General features: G+C 52.9%; 2 protein-coding genes across 10 annotated transcripts in view; both read left to right on the top strand.

Moving 5' to 3' along the window:
• Positions 1 to 346: 346 nt before the first annotated feature.
• Positions 347 to 13936, top strand: ARMCX4 (armadillo repeat containing X-linked 4). 3 transcript variants are annotated; one of them, XM_074392201.1, is made up of 6 exons: positions 347 to 479; positions 969 to 1040; positions 2071 to 2150; positions 2638 to 2698; positions 3196 to 3287; positions 3632 to 13936. In XM_074392201.1, exons 5-6 carry the CDS (start codon positions 3209 to 3211, stop codon positions 12691 to 12693), a joined length of 9141 nt encoding a protein of 3046 aa, XP_074248302.1. In that variant the 5' UTR covers positions 347 to 479; positions 969 to 1040; positions 2071 to 2150; positions 2638 to 2698; positions 3196 to 3208; the 3' UTR covers positions 12694 to 13936. The 3 variants fall into 3 exon arrangements, with proteins under 3 accessions (XP_074248302.1, XP_074248301.1, XP_074248300.1); XM_074392200.1 differs by having other exon boundaries at positions 2615 to 2698; XM_074392199.1 differs by having other exon boundaries at positions 2071 to 2204; positions 2615 to 2698; positions 3232 to 3287.
• ARMCX1 (armadillo repeat containing X-linked 1) overlaps positions 4419 to 14026 on the top strand; it is a 47235-nt gene continuing 37627 nt past the window's right edge. For all 7 annotated transcript variants that reach the window (XM_074392205.1, XM_074392211.1, XM_074392209.1 and 4 more), the window contains exon 1: positions 4419 to 4503. The gene's annotated coding sequence lies outside the window, so the exon portion shown is untranslated. The remainder of the gene's footprint in view (positions 4504 to 14026) is intronic.

Genomic DNA, 14026 nt, shown 5'->3' with positions numbered 1-14026 from the left:
GTGTGGAGTGCTGGTCTTACAGCCTAAGAGAGAAAGAAAGGATTCCTCAAAGAAAAAGCAGAAAAGGCCACAGCCAAGGTATAGGAGTGGGTAGGGGGATGCAGAGCCTCTCCGGTAAGTGAAGGTGGGTAAACTCCAACCGCAAGGCGCTGATGCCACTTGTGGGCCCTCAGATTGGAGAGAACTGAGATGAGTGACAAGGGCGTGCTCACTGGGGCACGGCGCACAGACCGGAGAAGGGGGATGTCTGTGCGGGCGGAGTGGGGGAGGAGGGTTCCTAGAGACTGGCCGCCGGCCCTTGAGGGGTGGTGGGTGGTGGTGGGGAGGAGGGCGAGCTCGGTGGTGACGCGCGGCCCTCACGTGACCCGGAGCTGCAGAAAGACGCAGCCTTCGGTGCAGTCGTCACTCGCTTCTGGCTACCAGCTCCCCGCTGCCCTGCGCTCGGCGGGCTGGCATCGGGCCCGAGGAAAGCAGAGCAGGTAAGGGCCTCGGGGCCCGCGAGCCCTGGCCAGGCCGGCAGAGGCTCACCGATCCCGGCAGAGGTTACGGGGCTTGCGGGGGCGGTGGTCTATGGTGCCTCAAGTTCGAGGAGCCTTTGCCTCTGATTCTCGCGAGCCCCCCTGCCCCCGCCTACCTCTGTGCAGGCAAACCATGGGCTTTGATTTGAGGGGATATTGTCGCCGCCAGAGGGAAATACAGAGATTGAGATGCCCATTCGCTGTAATCACTGGCCACACATGTCCGCTCTGTTCCTGCTCAATTTAGTGGAAGGGATGCGCCACGGTGGCGTTTGCAGAGAAAATGGTGGGCCTTAGAGACTGGACGGCGGGGTTGGTAGGGGTGGTGTTTCAGACTGTGGGGAGGAACGTTTGATAACCAGGTTCCTGAACCTGGAGAGGCGGGCTTTGAGATCTATGTCCTGGGTGCTAGAACAACACTGAGTGGCTTTACTCTCTCCTGTCGGACAGTAGTTCGGTGTGGCAGTATTTGCGGCGAGGAGAAAGGAAGAAGGAGAGGAGGAAATCGCACTGGTCAAGGAGGTTAGTGTGAGTACAGGCACTGTTTAAACTGTTGGAGTTCTATATAAATTCTATGACAGGAACTTAGGCGCGGCTGTCTGATTGGGATGTGGGGCGGGGCTAGCTTGGGGACTTTCCTTAAACTGCATTATACTTACCAAGCTTAGGACTTGTAAATTGTGTGTTGAAGACCAATAAAGACAGTAAACTTGTCTATGGATGCTTTCATTTGCATTTCAGATAATATTGGAAAAAAATATACATTGTATCAAAGAATATTACTTATAGCCTTTGGCAGGGAGGGATGGTGATTTTGTAGAAGCAAAAGACTTCCCGTTTCGCTTTTCTCTTCTGCTGGAGACTCCTAGAGATAGGTAGAAAGGGATGTGGACAGTAGTAGGTTGTGATTCTCGGGCCTCCCATCTCTCCTGCCATCCTCCAGTCTTCCAGATCCCTCTACTTACCCGACCATCTTGGTGAAGGAAATGGTGGGTTTTTGGGGAAATCCCTAGAAACCTACAGGTGGTTTTAAAATGATTTGCCTTGCTGGGCCTGATGGCTCTTGCCTGTAATCCCAGCACATTGAGACGCCCAGGCAGGAGGATTGCTTGACCTCAGGTGTCCGAGACCAGCCTGGGCAACATAGCGAGACCTTGTCTCTACATACAATTAAAAAATTAGCTGGGCATGGTGGCACAGTCTGTAGTCCCTGCTACTTGGGAGGCTGAGGTGGGAGGATCTTTTGAGCCTGGGAGGTCGAGACTGAGGCAAGCCAAGATCGTGCCACTGCACACCAGCCTGGGTAACAGAGTGGGACCCTGTCTCAAAATAAATCAATAAAAAATAAAAGAGCCTCTGTCTGTTGCCTTTTACTTTTCCTGCCTCCCTTTTCCATCCTTTTCATTTCAGTGCTGGGGAAGCTCCAGGCCTTTTTCTGCCAGCAAATGGGTCTCTAAATCCAGATAGGCAGGTACAGGGACCCATGTTTTAGACGGTAAAGTGTCACAAGTACTTAACATCCACTGTCTTCTTTTTCTCCATCTGTTCCAAGGTCTTCCCATAGGCCTGCAGTAAGGCCGTCTACCACTGGAAGCAAGGGAAGAAGGAGGAGACCAACCTAGAAACATGGAGGTTGGTGTGAAGCAGGGGCAGTCTCGGGATGACAAGAGAAGATGGGAATACAAGGTGACTGAGATTTAAGAGGGTCTCAGTGGAGTGCTCGATTGCTGCAGAGCTGCCATGCCTCCTGTGAATTTCAGTGCAGGAAATGATAGGAATACTGGGGTAACGGTGGGCTGGAGTATGACTGGGAGAAGACTTGACGTGGGGACCATGAGATGATACACATTAGTATATTGAATCTGGGCTCTGGTGAGGCAGACATTGGGGTCATAAGTCAGGGTACTTGCCTGTTCTACCAGGGACTCAATTTCCATTACCTACTCTTTGTTTACGTGGGGACCATGAGATGATACACATTAGTATATTGAATCTGGGCTCTGGTGAGGCAGACATTGGGGTCATAAGTCAGGGTACTTGTCTGTTCTACCAGGGACTCAATTTCCATTACCTACTCTTTGTTTACTTGTCCATAGATCTGCCTGCATGTCTATTGCAGGACTTGAGATCACTGGAAGCAAAGAAACAAAGAGGAGATTGCTCCTGATCAGTATAGACTGGTAAGAATTTGGGGACTGCCTGGGTAGACCTCTAGGGTGGGTTGATGGAGACCAGTTTGCATCCAGTAAGAACCAGTGACCAGTTAGGAGGATCCTCAGCCTCTTCTTTTCCAGCCATCTTTTTTTTTTTCTACCATTCCTGTCACTTACTCCATACCTTCGCCTTAACTCTTGTACAGGGTAAAGAGTGTGACAGCATTTTGGGGATTGGGCTGGACTGAGAAGTGTAGAAAGGTAGTTTGCTAATAACAAAGACCAGTGACCAGTTAGGAGGATCCTCAGCCTCTTCTTTTCCAGCCATCTTTTTTTTTTACCATTCCTGTCACTTACTCCATACCTTCGCCTTAACTCTTGTACAGGGTAAAGAGTGTGACAGCATCTTGGGGATTGGGGTGGACTGAGAAGTGTAGAAAGGTAGTTTGCTAATAATATGCCTGTCCTATCAATAACAAACTCTCGACTCCAATCTGTCCCCCCATCTGTCTGTCTGTCTCTAGATCCAAAGATCTCATGAATTTATGTATCTACTTCAGGGTGTATTGCCAAGAGAAGCAAGAGGAGAGGAAGGAATTACCTCGGATCATTACAGGTTGGTATTAGGTTGGGTCCCTATAGACTGGTGACTGGAGTAGGTCCAGTAGAAATCAAAATCTGGGGCTTCTCAGTTGCTCCCATTTATTGTCAGACCTCCTTCCATCTTTCCCACTGTTCCTTTGATGTATGGATATGTGTATAGATGTACCTTGGAAGAAAATCACTGGGCATTGGGGAAGGTGGAGAGAAGATGAAATAAGAGGAATGGAGAGTCTGCTAATCATCCTCTCTTTCACCAAGCACATGATTCTACCTTTTTCTGTTCCTCTGTGTATCTATCTGTATAATGCAACAAAATCAGAAGAGAAATTTTAGTCTATTTCCTTCCTCCACTTCTAGGTCCACCTCCAGTGGCAGCTGTAGTGGCCTTTGAGTGGCTGAAGACCAGCACCCTCACAGGCCTACATCCACAACTACCACTCTCTTTACGGCAGCCCGAGTACGCTCTACCATACCTTGTTTGTGCCTTCAGCAAGGGTGATTACATGGGCCGCATTCAGGAAGTGGGCTGGGTGACTGCAGGACTGGTGATCTGGGCTGGCACCTGCTACTATATTTACAAATTAACCAAAGGAAGAGCCCAGAGTGTGAGAACACATGCCAGAAATGAATCCACAGTTAAGATGGAAACTGTGGTTGAGGTACAGAACCAGACCTTGGCCATAGGTGAAGCAGAGATTGAGACTAAATCCCAGGCTGAGATTGAAGCAGAAACTGGAGCAGGAGGTGGGCCTGGGGCTGAAGTAGAGACCAAGGCCACTGCTATAGCCAGACACAAAGCCAACTCTCAGGCCAAGGCAATGATTGGGGCAGAGGCAGAGACTCAATCTGAGTCCAAAGTGGTGGCTGGATCACTGGTCATGACAGAGGCAGTGACTCTGACTGAGGCCAAGGCCAAAGCCAGGGAAGTGGCCATGAAAGAAGCAGTGACCCAAACTGATGCTGAGGCTGGCAAAATAGTTAAGAAAGAAGCAGTGACACAGACCAAGGCTAAAGCTTGGGCATCGGTTGCCAAGACAGAGGCCAAGAGAGAAGCAATGACTCAGACTAAAGCTGAAACTCACATATTGGCTGAAAAAGAGGCAGAGATGCACAGAGTAATGGTTCCACAGAGCGAGACCTTGGCAGTACCTGGGGAAGTGGCCAAGATGGGGGCCACGAACAAGACTGGAATTGTGGATGAAACCAAGACAAGAGCTCTGGAAGAGACTGTGAGTGTGGCTAAGACTCAGTCTGAGGCCAGACCTGGTTCCACAGTTGATGCTAGGGGAAATCCCAATGGCATGTCCAGGGAGGTGGCTGGAGTGGACATGAAGTCCTGTGCACAGTCTCAGGCTGTGGCCAAGATCCAGGGTGACGACATGCCTGGTGCTAGGATTGAGGACATGGGGAACTGGAAAACCATGTCCCGGGAAGAGTCTGGGGCAGACACGAGGGCTTCTTCTCAGCCTCAGATTGTTGCCAAAACCCAGATTGAGGCCATTCCAGGGGCAAAGGTTGATGCTGGGGGTAACACCAGTGCCATGTGTAAGGTGGGGGCAGGGGCAGATGTGAGAACTTGTATACAACCTCAGACTGTGGCCAAGAAACAGGCTGAGGTGACGTCTGGTTCCAGGGCTGATGGCAGGGGAAATACCAATGTCATATCTAAGGCAATAACTGGAGCTGACATGAGAGCTGCTGCTCAGCCTCAAGCTATTGCCGGTCCTCATGCTGAGGCCATGTCTGATGCCAAGGTTAAGGAGAGAGGCAATCCCAATGCCGTGACTAAAGCAGGGACCAGGACAAACTTGAGGGCCAATTCCCAGGTTGAGGCCTTGCCTAATGCCAGAGATAAGAGCAGAGGCAATCCCAGTGTTATGGCTAAGATGGGGGATGGAGCAGACATGTTGTCCTGTACACAGCCTCAGCTTGTGGCCATTGTTCAGGCTAATACCTTGTCTGATGGCAGAATTAAGGTCAAGGGCAATGTCAATAGCATGCCCAAGGAAGGATCTGGGATGGATATGAAGGCTCAGTGTATGGCCCAGAGCCAGGGTGAAGCCTTACCTAATGCTAGAGGTAAGTCTAGGGCCAAAGCCAAAGCCAAGTGCAAGGCAGGGGCTGGGATGGACATGAAAACCTGTGCACAGCCTCAGGCTGGGGTCAAGACCCCAGCTGAGGCCTTGCCTGATTCCAGGGTTGATGGTAGGGGCAATCTTAATGCCATTTCTAAAGCCGGAACTAAGGCAGACCAGAAGGCCTATGGTCAGTCCCTGGTTGTGGCCAATCCCCAGGGTGAGGGCTTGCCTGCTGCCAAGAATAAAGCCAAGGGCAATCCCCATGCTGTGCCTAAGATGGGGGCTGGGGAAGGTACAACAGACTCTGCCCAGCTTCAGGCAGTGGTCAGTTTCCAGGGTGACGCCTTGCTTGGTACCAAGACTAAAGTAAAGGATAATCCCAATGCTGTGCTTAAGGCAGAGGTTGGGGCAGGTGCAATGGGCACTGCTCAGCTTCAGATTGTGGCCAGTTCTAAGGGTGAGGCCTTGTTTGATTCCAAGAATAAGGCCAAGGTCAATTCCAATGCTGTGTCTAAGGCGGGGGCTGGGACAGATACAATGGGCTCTGCCCAGCCTCAGATTGTGGCCAATTCCCAGAGTGAGGTCTTGCCTGGTGCCAAGAATAAGGTCAGAGGCAATCCCACTACCATGCCTAGTTCAGGGGCTGCGCCATATATAATGGACTCTGCCCAGCCACAGGCTGTGGCTACTTCCCAGGATGAGGTCTTGCCTAGTGCCAAAAATAAGGTTAAGGCCAATCTTCATGCTCTGTCTAAGGCAGAGGCTGGGATGGGTGCAACAGGCTCTGTCCAGTCCCAGGCTGTGGCTAATTCCCAGGGTGAGACCTTACCTGGTGCCAAGAATAAGGTCAGGGGAAATTGGAACACTGTGTCTAAGGCAGGGGCTGGGATGGATACAACAGGCTCTGCCCAGCCTCAAGCTGTGGCCAATTCCCAGGGTGAAGTCTTGCCTGGTGCCAAGAATAAGGTCAAGGGCAATCCCAATGTTGTGTCTAAAGCAGGGGCCAGAGAAGATAAAACGGGCTCTGTCCAGCCTCAGGTTGTGGCCAACTCCCAGCATGAGACGTTTTCTGGTGCCAGGAATAAGGTTAAGGGCAATTCCAATGCTATTTCTAAGGCAGAGGCTGGGTCAGGCATAATGGGCTCTGTCCAGGTTGTGGCCAGTTCTCATGGTAAGGTCTTGCCTGGGGCCAAAAATAAGGTCAGGGGCAATTCCAGTGCTGTGCCTAAGGCAGAGGCTGGGGCAGATACAGTGGGCTCTGGCCAGCCCCAAGCTGTGGCTAATACTCAGTGTGAGACCTTGCTTGGTGCCAGGAATAAGGTCAAGGGCAATACCAAAGCTGTGCCTAAAGCAGGGACTGGGGCAGGCACAAGGGACTCTGCCCAGCCTCAGATTGTCGCCGGTTCCCAGGGTGAGACCTTGCCTACGGCAAGGGACAAGGCTATGCCTAGTTCTGAGGCAGAAGCGACAGCAGAAGATGAGGTCTATGCAAAGCCTGAGGCTGAGGCCGTGCCCATTTCTGAGAATGAGGGTGGGTCAGGTGCTCAAGCCTGCAGAAAGACTCAGCCTGACATCCATGACTACTACTGGAATGGGATTGGTGTTGAAGATTGGATTGCTGCTGAGCGGTGGATCAAATTTAGGTTTCAGACCATGGATGGAGACTGGGAAAATGGTGTGACCTGGGCTGATGATGAGAATGAAGCCAGTACTGGGTCCTGGAGTGGGGCTAGTGATAAGGCTGGGATTATTAGCTCTTGGGCTGTGGCTTGTGATGAGGCCAGTGTTAAGTCCTGGGCTGGGGCCAGGGCTGAGAATGAGGTTAGTATTGGGACCTGGGTTAGAGCTGGGGAGCAGGCCAGTGGAGGGCTCTGGGTGGGGGGTCAGACTAGTGAGGGGACCTGGGCTGGGGACAAGGCCAGTGGAGGGGCTTGGACTGTGGCTGAGAACCAGGCCAGTGGGGGGGCTTGGGTTGTCACTGGGAATCAGGCCTTTGGAGAAATTTGGGCTGTGGGTCAGGCCAGTGATGGGTCCTGGCCTGGGGGACAGGCCAGTGGGGTGTCCTGGCCCGGGGGACAGGCCAGTGGGGTGTCCTGGGTTGGGGAACAGGCCATTGGAGGGTCCTGGACTGGGGCTGAGAACCAAGCCAGTGGAGGGTCTTGGGCTGTAGTTGGGGCTGGGAATATGAGTAGTGTTTCATACTGGGCTGGGGTTGTGGATCAGGCCAGTGGAGGGTCCTGGGCTGGGATTAGCGATCAATCTGGTGGTGGGTCCAAGCCTAGATTTGAGGATCAAGCCAGTGGAGAAGGGTCCTGGGCTGGGGCTGGTGGCCAGGCTAGTGGAGGGTCAAGGTTGGGGCCTGAGGAACAGTCCAGTGGAAGGTCTTGGCCTGACACTGCAGACCAAGCCAGTGGAGGGTCTAGGCTGGGCCATGTAGATCAGACCAGTGGTGGGTCCTGGGTTGGGACACTTGATCATTCTGGTGGTGGGTCCAAGCCTAGATTTGAAAATCAGACCACTGAAAAAGGGTTGTGGGCTGGGGCTGGTGGCCAGGCTGGTGGCCAGGCTGGTGGAGGGTCCAAGTTGGGGCCTGAAGACCAGTGCAGTGGAAGGTCATGGGCTAACTCTGGGGATCAAATCAGTGGAGGATTCTTGGTTGGGGTTGTGGACCAGGCCAATGGAGGGTCCTGGACTGGGGCTGGGCATCTGGCTAGTGGTGGGCCAAAGCCTATATTTGAGGATCAGGCCAGTGGCGGAGGGTCCTGGGCTAATGCTGGGGACCAGGCTGTTGGAGATCCTAGGCTGGGGCCCAGGGACCAGTCTAGTGGAGATTCCTGGGCTGGCACTGGTGATCAGGCCAGTGGGTGGTTCTGTGTTTGCCCTGGGAGCCAGATGAATGGAGGGTCTTGGGGTGCAGCTAGTGGCCAGGACGTTGGAGGGTCAAGGCCAGGGCCCACAAACCAGTCCAGTGCTGTGTCCTGGGATAGCACTGGGAGTCAGGTCAGTGGAAGCTCCTGGACTGGAGTTAGGGCCGTGGATCAGGCTGGTGGTTGTTCCAAACCTGGATTTGAAGATCAGGCCATTGGAGGAGTGTTCTGGCCTGGTGCTGGGGACCAGGCTGGTGGAGGCTCCAGGCCAGGGTCTGAGGATCAGTCCAGTGGAAGAGGTTCCTGGGGTATGGCTGGTGGCCAGGTCCTTGGAGGATCTAGGCCAGGGCCTGCAGACCAGTCCAGTGGTGGATCCTGGGCTGGCACTGGGAATCAGTCCAATGGAAGGTCCTGGATTGGGCCTGGGGATCAGGCTGGTGATTGTTCCAAGCCTGAATTTGAGAACCAGGCTTGTGGAGGAGGCTCCTGGGCTGGTGCTGGGAGCCAAGCCAGTGGAGAATCTTGGGCTGGATCTAGGTCTGGGAATGAGGCCACTGAAGGGTCTAAGATGGGATCTGAGGACCAGGCCAGTGGAGGATCCTGGGCTAGATCTGAGGACCAGGCCAGTGGAAGGTTCCAGGTCAGTGTTGAGGTAGAGGCCAATGAAGGATTCTGGTTTGGGCCTGGGGCTGAGGCTGTTATAGGGTCTTGGTGCTGGACAGAGGAAAAGGTCATTGTGTCCAGGCCTGATGATAAGGATGAGGCCACTACTGAATCCAGATCAGGGGCTGGGGAAGAGGCCATCATTTGTTCTAGGATTGAGGCTGAGAACAAGGCTAGTAGTGGCTCCTGGATTAGATCTGAGGAGGTGGCTTATATGGGCTCCAGTGTGGGGGCTGAGGCTGGGGCTGAGGCTGGGGCTAGGGCTGGGGCTGGGGCTGGGGCTGAGGCTGGGGTTGGGACTGGGGCTGGGGCTGGGGCTAGGGCTGAGTCTGAGGCTGGGGCTGAGTCTGAGGCTGGGGCTAGGGCTGAGGCTGAGTCTGAGGGTGGGTCTGAGGGTGGGTCTGGGTCTGGGTCTAGGTCTGAGGCTGGGGCTGGGGCTTGGTCCTGGAATAGAGATGCAACCACTATAGAGTCTAGGCTTGGGGCTGAGGCTGGGGCTGGGGCTGAGGCTGGGGCTGGGGCTGGGGCTGAGGCTGGGGCTGGGGCTGGGACTGGGGCTGGGACTGAGGCTGGGGCTGGGACTGGGACTGAGGCTGGGGCTGGGACTGGGGCTGGGGCTGGGTCTGAGGCTGGGGCTGGGACTGAGGCTGGGGCTGGGTCTGAGGCTGGGGCTGGGGCTTGGTCCTGGGATGGAGATGCAACCACTATAGAGTCTAGGATTGGGTCTGAGGCTGGGGCTGGGGCTGGGTCTGGGGCTGGGTCTGGGGCTGGGTCTGAGGCTAGGGCTGTGGCTTGGTCCTGGGATGGAGATGCAACCACTATAGAGTCTAGGCTTGGGGCTGAGGCTGGGGCTGGGGTTGGGTCTGAGGCTGGGGCTGGGACTGGGGCTGGGTCTGGGTCTGAGGCTGGGGCTGTGGCTTGGTCCTGGGATGGAGATACAACCACTATAGAGTCTAGGCTTGGGGCTGAGACTGGGTCTGGGTCTGGGTCTGGGTCTGGGTCTGGGTCTGGCTCTGGGTCTGAGGCTGGGGCTGGGGCTGGAGCTGGGGCTGGGGCTGGAGTTGGGGCTGAGGCTGGGGCTGGGGCTTGGTCCTGGGATGGAGATGCAATCACTATAGAGTCTAGGCTTGGGGCTGAGACTGGGGCTGAGGTTGGGTCTGGGTCTGGGTCTGTGTCTGGGGCTGAGGCTGGGTCTGGGTCTGGGGCAGGGGCTGGGTCTGGAGCTGGGGCTGAGGCTGGGTCTGGGGCTTGGTCCTGGGATGGTGATGCAACCACTATAGAGTCTAGGCTTGGGGCCGAGACTGGGGCTGAGGTTGGGTCTGGGTCTGGGTCTGTGTCTGGGGCTGAGGCTGGGTCTCGGGCTGGGGCAGGGGCTGGGGCTGGAGCTGGAGCTGGGGCTGAGGTTGGGGCTGAGGCTGGGGCTGGGGCTTGGTCCTGGGATGGAGATGCAACCACCATAGAGTCTAGGCTTGGGGCTGAGACTGGGGCTGGGGCTGGGGCTGAGGCTGGGTCTGGGTCTGGGTCTGGGTCTGGGTCTGTGTCTAGGGCTGAGGCTGGGGCTGAGGCTGGGGCTGAGGCTGGGGCTGGGGCTTGGTCCTGGGATGGAGATGCAACCACTATAGGGTCTAGGCTTGGGGCTGAGGCTGGGGCTAGGGATGGGTCTGAGGCTGGGGCTGGGCCTGAGGCTGGAGCTGGGGCTGAGGCTGAGGCTGGGGCTGGGGCTGGGGCTTGGTCCTGGGATGGAGATGCAACCACTATAGAATCTAGGCTTGGGGCTGAGGCTGGGGCTGGGGCTGGGGCTGAGGTTGGGGCTGGGACTGAGGCTGAGTCTGGGGCTGGGGCTGAGGCTGGGACTGGGGCTGGGGCTGGGGCTTGGTCCTGGGATGGAGATGCAACCACTATAGAGTCTAGGCTTGGGGCTGAGGCTGGGGCTGGAGCTTGGTCCTGGGATGGAGATGCAACTACTATAGAGTCTACACTTGGAGCTGAGGCTGGGGCTGGGGCTTGGTCCTGGGATGAGGATGCAACCACTATAGAGTGTAGGCTTGGGGCTGAGGCTGGGAATAGGGCTGGGGCTGGGGCTGAGGCTGGGGCTGGTGCTGGGGCTGAGGCTGGGGCTGGGGCTGGGGCTTGGTCCTGGAATGGAGAGGCAACCACTATAGAGTCTAGGCTTGGAGCTGAGGCTGGGGCTGGGGCTTGGTCCTGGGATGGAGCTGCAACCACTATAGAGTCTAGGCTTGGGGCTGAGGCTGGGGCTGGGGCTTGGTCCTGGGATGGAGATGCAACTACTATAGAGTCTAGGCTTGGAGCTGAGGCTGAGGCTGGAGCTTGGTCCTGGGATAGAGATGCAGCCACTATAGAGTCTAGGTATGGGGCTGGAGCTGGGGCTGGGGCTGGGGCTGGGGCTGAGGCTGGGGCTGGGGCTTGGTTCTGGGATGGAGCTGCAACCACTATAGAGTCTAGGCTTGGGGCTGAGGCTGGGGCTGGGGCTTGGTCCTGGGATGGAGAGATAACCACTATAGAGTCTAGGCTTGGGGCTAGGGAAGAGGTTGGTGTAGAGTCCTGGACCTTGGCTCAGGATGTGGATGAGGATGATCTAAGTAGAGAGTCCAGCCCCGATATTGAGGAGATCAGTTTAAGGTCTTTATTTTGGGCTGAGAGTGAGAACAGTAATAAGTTCAGATCTAAGAGTGAGAAAGATGTCAATTTTGAGTCTGGAGCTGGGGATAACACCAGGATCAAGGATAAGTTTGAGGCTGCGGGTGGAGTTGATATAGAGTCTTGGTTCTGTGACGGTAATGAAAACACAAGTGAGGACAAATCTGCACCTAAGGGTAAAGGCAATAAGTCACCTGAGTCAAGAGGCACATATCCGTCCATGGTCCCCGGGGCAGGAATGGGGTTATGGGATGGAACCATGATCTGGTCGGAAACTAAGTTTCCACACCACAGTGAGGCCAGCTTCCCCGTTGAAGATGAGTCCAAAAAGCAAACCAAGACTGGGGAAAAAACTCGGTCCTGGTCTTGCCACTGTAAACGTGAAGCTAATATGGATCCACAAGACTTTGAAAAACTCATTTGCATGATTGAGATGACTGAAGATCCTTCTGTTCATGAAATAGCCAATAATGCTTTATATAACAGTGCTGATTATCCTTATTCCCGTGAAGTTGTCCGTAATGTAGGTGGAATCTCAGTTATTGAAAGCTTGCTCAATAACCCCTACCCCAGTGTTAGGCAGAAGGCTTTAAATGCACTGAATAATATCTCAGTGGCTGCTGAAAACCATAGGCAGGTTAAAACTTACTTAAACCAAGTATGTGAAGACACTGTCACCTATCCCTTGAATTCAAATGTGCAGTTGGCTGGTCTAAGATTGATAAGGCATTTAACTATTACCAGTGAATATCAGCACATGGTTACAAATTATATTTCAGAATTTCTTCGTTTGTTAACTGTGGGAAGTGGAGAAACTAAAGACCATGTTTTGGGAATGCTTTTGAATTTCTCTAAAAATCCATCTATGACAAAAGACTTGCTCATTGCCAATGCACCGACATCACTGATTAACATTTTTAGCAAGAAGGAGACAAAAGAGAACATTCTTAATGCTCTTTCACTATTTGAAAATATAAATTACCATTTTAAAAGAAGAGCAAAAGCATTTACCCAGGACAAGTTCAGTGAAAATTCCCTTTATTTCCTATTCCAACGACCTAAAGCATGTGCCAAGAAACTTCGAGCCTTAGCAGCAGAATGCAATGACCCTGAGGTAAAAGAGAGAGTTGAGCTATTAATAAGTAAACTCTGATTGGCTGTATGTTCCCAAACAAATTTGAGTAATATTTTGGTTTTGCACTCTGGAAGTAATGCACATTGTAAACTGCATTATAACTTCGAAACTGATGTTACCTATGATGGTCTATAGCTGGACCATTTTGTGAACACCAAATGAACTCAAACTTGTACTGAAAATACATATGTTGATTTTTATCTTGTCTGGATTGAGATATTTTTAGTATGCTTCATGAGCAGAAACTGAACGGATTCTTCATGAGTAAGATAACCTTTGGTCCTTTGTGTGGACTTTTGTTTATACATTTAAGATTTTATTTTTATGTCATCAATAAAGTTGTGTGTTTTAAGCAGCAGAAAAAAGACATTGTCCTTGTCCTTGAGTTTATGATCTGTTTGGAAAGGCAAGATATATGGAAACAAAAAGATAATAATAAAACTGGGAGCTTCCAATCATGGCCAGATGCCTCCTATCAGTGTTTAGAGGTGGCAGAAACTGCTGCAGGCAACAGTGCTCAGGGAAGTTTTACGAAGGAGGGGGACTCTTAGGTAAGCTGGGCTTCAATGATATGAAAGGGTCAGAAGGGCACTCAAGGTGGGAGGAGTGATGGGAAGAAAGGCGTGGAGATGGGAATCCTTTCCAGAGAGAAGTGCTGGCCTGCCTGGAGTGCAAAGTGTAGGGAGAGTAGTGATGAGAGAGAGAGAGAGTCAGGCAGTAGAGGTGAGTCCTGTTCGTGGAACATTGCTAACTGCTAAACTGGGGTGTCTGAATATTACCCCATCCACTCCTGTGAGACATCAAGGTCTTTTGTGACCAGAGGATAGACAAGATGAAAGGAAAACAACATGGTAGATTTATGTGCAGCATGTGGAGACTGGTAAAACAGGAAGCTACCATAAGTTAGTCCAGGCGTGAGATAATAAAGGCATGAAATTTTACTGGTGGCCATGGGAAAGGTAAGGCGAGGATGGAAGTGAGAGGCCCTTTGAATCAATAAGTGCTGAGATGTATTCTAGAGACACACAGAGAGGACCAATTTTATTTTAGGGTCCTGGGGGCATTTGACAGAAAAATGTCCTCTTGGCCAATTCTGGTATCCATGTAAGTGAACAGTTACTCCTTTGAAATAAGAGGAAAGTATACTAGAAGAAAGAATAAGTTTTAGTGCTTGTATCAGATTTCCTTTATAAGGTTAGTTAAGGTGGGCCCTTTATGAAACCATGGAGAGTGCTGTTGGGATACACATAGAAGATCTACCTCTCTTCCACCCAACAGTGAGGGTGAGGGTGTGGGGGGAGGAGTGCTCTTAATCTGCTGGTGAGAGTATACACTGGCACAAGGTCCATTG

This window comes from Saimiri boliviensis, chromosome X (assembly GCF_048565385.1).
Source record: "Saimiri boliviensis isolate mSaiBol1 chromosome X, mSaiBol1.pri, whole genome shotgun sequence".
Taxonomy (NCBI): domain Eukaryota; kingdom Metazoa; phylum Chordata; class Mammalia; order Primates; family Cebidae; genus Saimiri; species Saimiri boliviensis.
The sequence above is the reverse complement of the archived record's forward strand: the minus strand, read 5'-3'. Positions and strand labels throughout refer to the sequence as shown.

What these genes read in the sequence shown, in the direction of transcription:
- ARMCX4 (XM_074392199.1), top strand. Translation starts at nt 2,179, where the DNA reads ATGACAAGAGAAGATGGGAATACAAG. An exon ending in AGAGAAGATGGGAATACAAG is followed by an intron (nt 2,205 to 2,614) that starts GTGACTGAGATT and finishes ACTTGTCCATAG; the next exon opens with ATCTGCCTGCATGTCTATTG. An exon ending in ATTACCTCGGATCATTACAG is followed by an intron (nt 3,288 to 3,631) that starts GTTGGTATTAGG and finishes CTCCACTTCTAG; the next exon opens with GTCCACCTCCAGTGGCAGCT.